The following is a 2,525-nucleotide window of genomic DNA, read 5'->3' as shown; positions in this document are numbered from 1 at the left end:
TCGCCCTCACTAGACTAAAACAAAGGTGGCTCAGCTTAATATTTCTAAATGATCATCCCCAAAAAATCCCAATATTCACCATTACCAGTCAGCTAGTGGAATAATATTTCCTGTCCTCTTTTCTACCCTGACCTCCATGGCCCCCTGTATCTTCTTTTGCCCATTCAAGCTGACAGTTCCCTCTCATTTAGACCTCCATTATGCATTCCTGCTCAAGTTTACAAGACACATTGACAACAGAACATGTACAGTCTCTCGCTCTCCTCCCCCATCTCTGTCTCTCTCTTTCTTTGAAGTATTGGAAGTGCCTTCCCCATTACTCAGCCCCTGCCTTTTCTTCCCCCTCCCATCTGATCCCCCACTCCCTCTCGTCATCTCTCTGAAGGAGTATATGAAGGCAGAGGTCATCCCTCCTCTCTTCCACCTCTCCTGCTAAATTGGCTGCTTGTAGCATCCGTAGATAGCTGCAGGCATTTAAGCCCCCTGCTCTGGAGAGCTAGTAAACAGACTTCCTGCTCATTTGTGGCATTTCTGTCTTTTCAACCACAGGCTTGTTTACCCAAAGGGAGCAGGAGGGAAACCCTCATTATAAACTCTGCCAAGGTCATTGCAGTCACCACACCAATCTGCCAGCTTTAACACACACACGCAATTTTATTCAATCTATAATGAAGGTCCTCAAATTATTAAAAAGATGGAAACAACTGAATCAATCTTTACCCCCATTTCAAATTCAGCATGAAGAAATATTTCAACAATTTCAAATCTTAACCATCACCCCAATTTATTATCTTCCCAATGCAAAACACTTATCTTAACCAAAGACCCCAATCAAACACAAACCTCCTGAGCCACCCATCTTTGTTTTAGTTTGACTGGTGCAAGGACTATGAAGGTGTAGGTGTATTTTTCTAGTGAGCCACCATTTTCACCCCAACCCCTAACCCCACCCCCTTCCCAAATCCCACTACAACCCTAACCTTGTATAGTAAGTGTATAATGTTGACGGTGGGCTGTGCGTCCCTCCCTCCCTGTGCTCCGCTCCATAGGGGTCGACAGAGACACAGTGGCGTCAGGCAGAGCTCCCACAGCTCCAGGGCTGGGCAGAGAAGGGATTGCTGACACAGCCAAAGATGGTAAGGAGATTACTGCTGCCAAATGGATGGCCCAGCCATTTTACACACCCATGAAATAATATGATCTGATATTGTACTGTGTTTACATGAATGGTGGAAACACACTGGTTGGTGATGCTGCTGACTGAGACGGTTGGAACCGGAGCAGAGATTGATGGAGGGAAGAGAAGGGATTGCAAGGGTAGAGGAAGTTGTGCAGAGATGAGTGAAAAGCAATATTCAGCTGCTGACATGTTCATCCATAGGACATATACGAGGAAGTCAATAAAAAATGCTTATTTTTCAATTGATAATTGATAATAATAATAATGCATTATATTACATTTTATTTAGAGGCGTATTTTTCAACACTCAAGGACACCATACAGGGATACATAAAACGTTTTTAAAAAAGCAAATGCTAAATCCGTTTCAAATCGTTTGTTTTGTTTAGCTTTCGTTTACACATGCAAAGCTTGACCTGTTTTTCATGAACCTCTACTTACTTGCAGACACTTGCTCACTACAATAATCTGCCCTTTCTCCTGTATTGAGCGCTCCTGCATTCATTAAAAATCCCAAATGAATACCCATGCATTTTGCATAATAGCAACTGTAGCTTCAGCATTGTTTGAGTCAAGCCAAATTGCATTGTTATTTGTAGGATGCCAGTTTTAGGAATAACCATCAGGAATCTTTCAACTCACAAATAGGCAAATATTCTAAAAACACAATCTCTACACATTCGTATCCTTTCCAACAACTGCACACCATCTACAGACTAGTGCTGACTCTGCCTCCTGCATCAGTAGAATTACAACTTGTGAGTATAAGAAGCTGCATCTTGAGGCTGAGATCATGATAGGGCTGTGTGTTGTACCAACTCAGCAGGACATGCAGTGAGTTCTGTCCACAGCACTAGGCTTCTCAGTGGGAGAGCAGGGGCAGCCGGAGTGTTCACAACCAACAAGAAGTGGACTGCTGAGCAGCACAAATGCTGGTGGGCAGGGATAGGGAGAGGAATATAATTTGTCACTAGGACTCGGCAGGTCCCTGTTAATTAGAGGCAGCCATTTTGGTGGAAAAACTCCTCAGAAAACGTCCCATGGAGTTGAAAGTCTCTTTGACAGAATGGAACCCAGCAGGGAATGTAAACAGATTTAATAAGGCTCTCTCCGATCAACTCTGTTATGGCTAGATACTGTTCTTTCCTTTTCTTCATCTATGCTCCCCCCCCTCCCCCTCCCCATCTCTGTTGTGGTTGAGGGGTGAGTGAGTAGGAAAGGATACTGTCAAAAGAACAATTTGCATGCAGCTCTCATCTTGAGAGCTTTTAGACATCTCCCTGTCTGTTTGTTTTTTGCTGTGGGCTTGGGCCATTGTTCTGTCTGTCTGTCTGTCTGTGTCTGT

The 2,525-nt window shown here is 43.8% G+C and overlaps 1 protein-coding gene across 7 annotated transcripts in view; it reads left to right on the top strand.

The window, feature by feature from the left end:
* Positions 1-2,525, top strand: part of elavl4 (ELAV like neuron-specific RNA binding protein 4) — an 81,098-nt gene that overhangs the window by 28,330 nt on the left and 50,243 nt on the right. For all 7 annotated transcript variants that reach the window (XM_032526864.1, XM_032526869.1, XM_032526868.1 and 4 more), the window contains one exon: positions 1,050-1,136. In XM_032526864.1, the coding sequence (XP_032382755.1) occupies positions 1,050-1,136 (87 nt within the window). The remainder of the gene's footprint in view (positions 1-1,049; positions 1,137-2,525) is intronic.

Source organism: Etheostoma spectabile, chromosome 9 (assembly GCF_008692095.1).
Source record: "Etheostoma spectabile isolate EspeVRDwgs_2016 chromosome 9, UIUC_Espe_1.0, whole genome shotgun sequence".
In the NCBI taxonomy this organism is placed as follows: Eukaryota; Metazoa; Chordata; class Actinopteri; order Perciformes; family Percidae; genus Etheostoma; species Etheostoma spectabile.
This window is presented reverse-complemented; position numbering and strand designations above follow the sequence as displayed.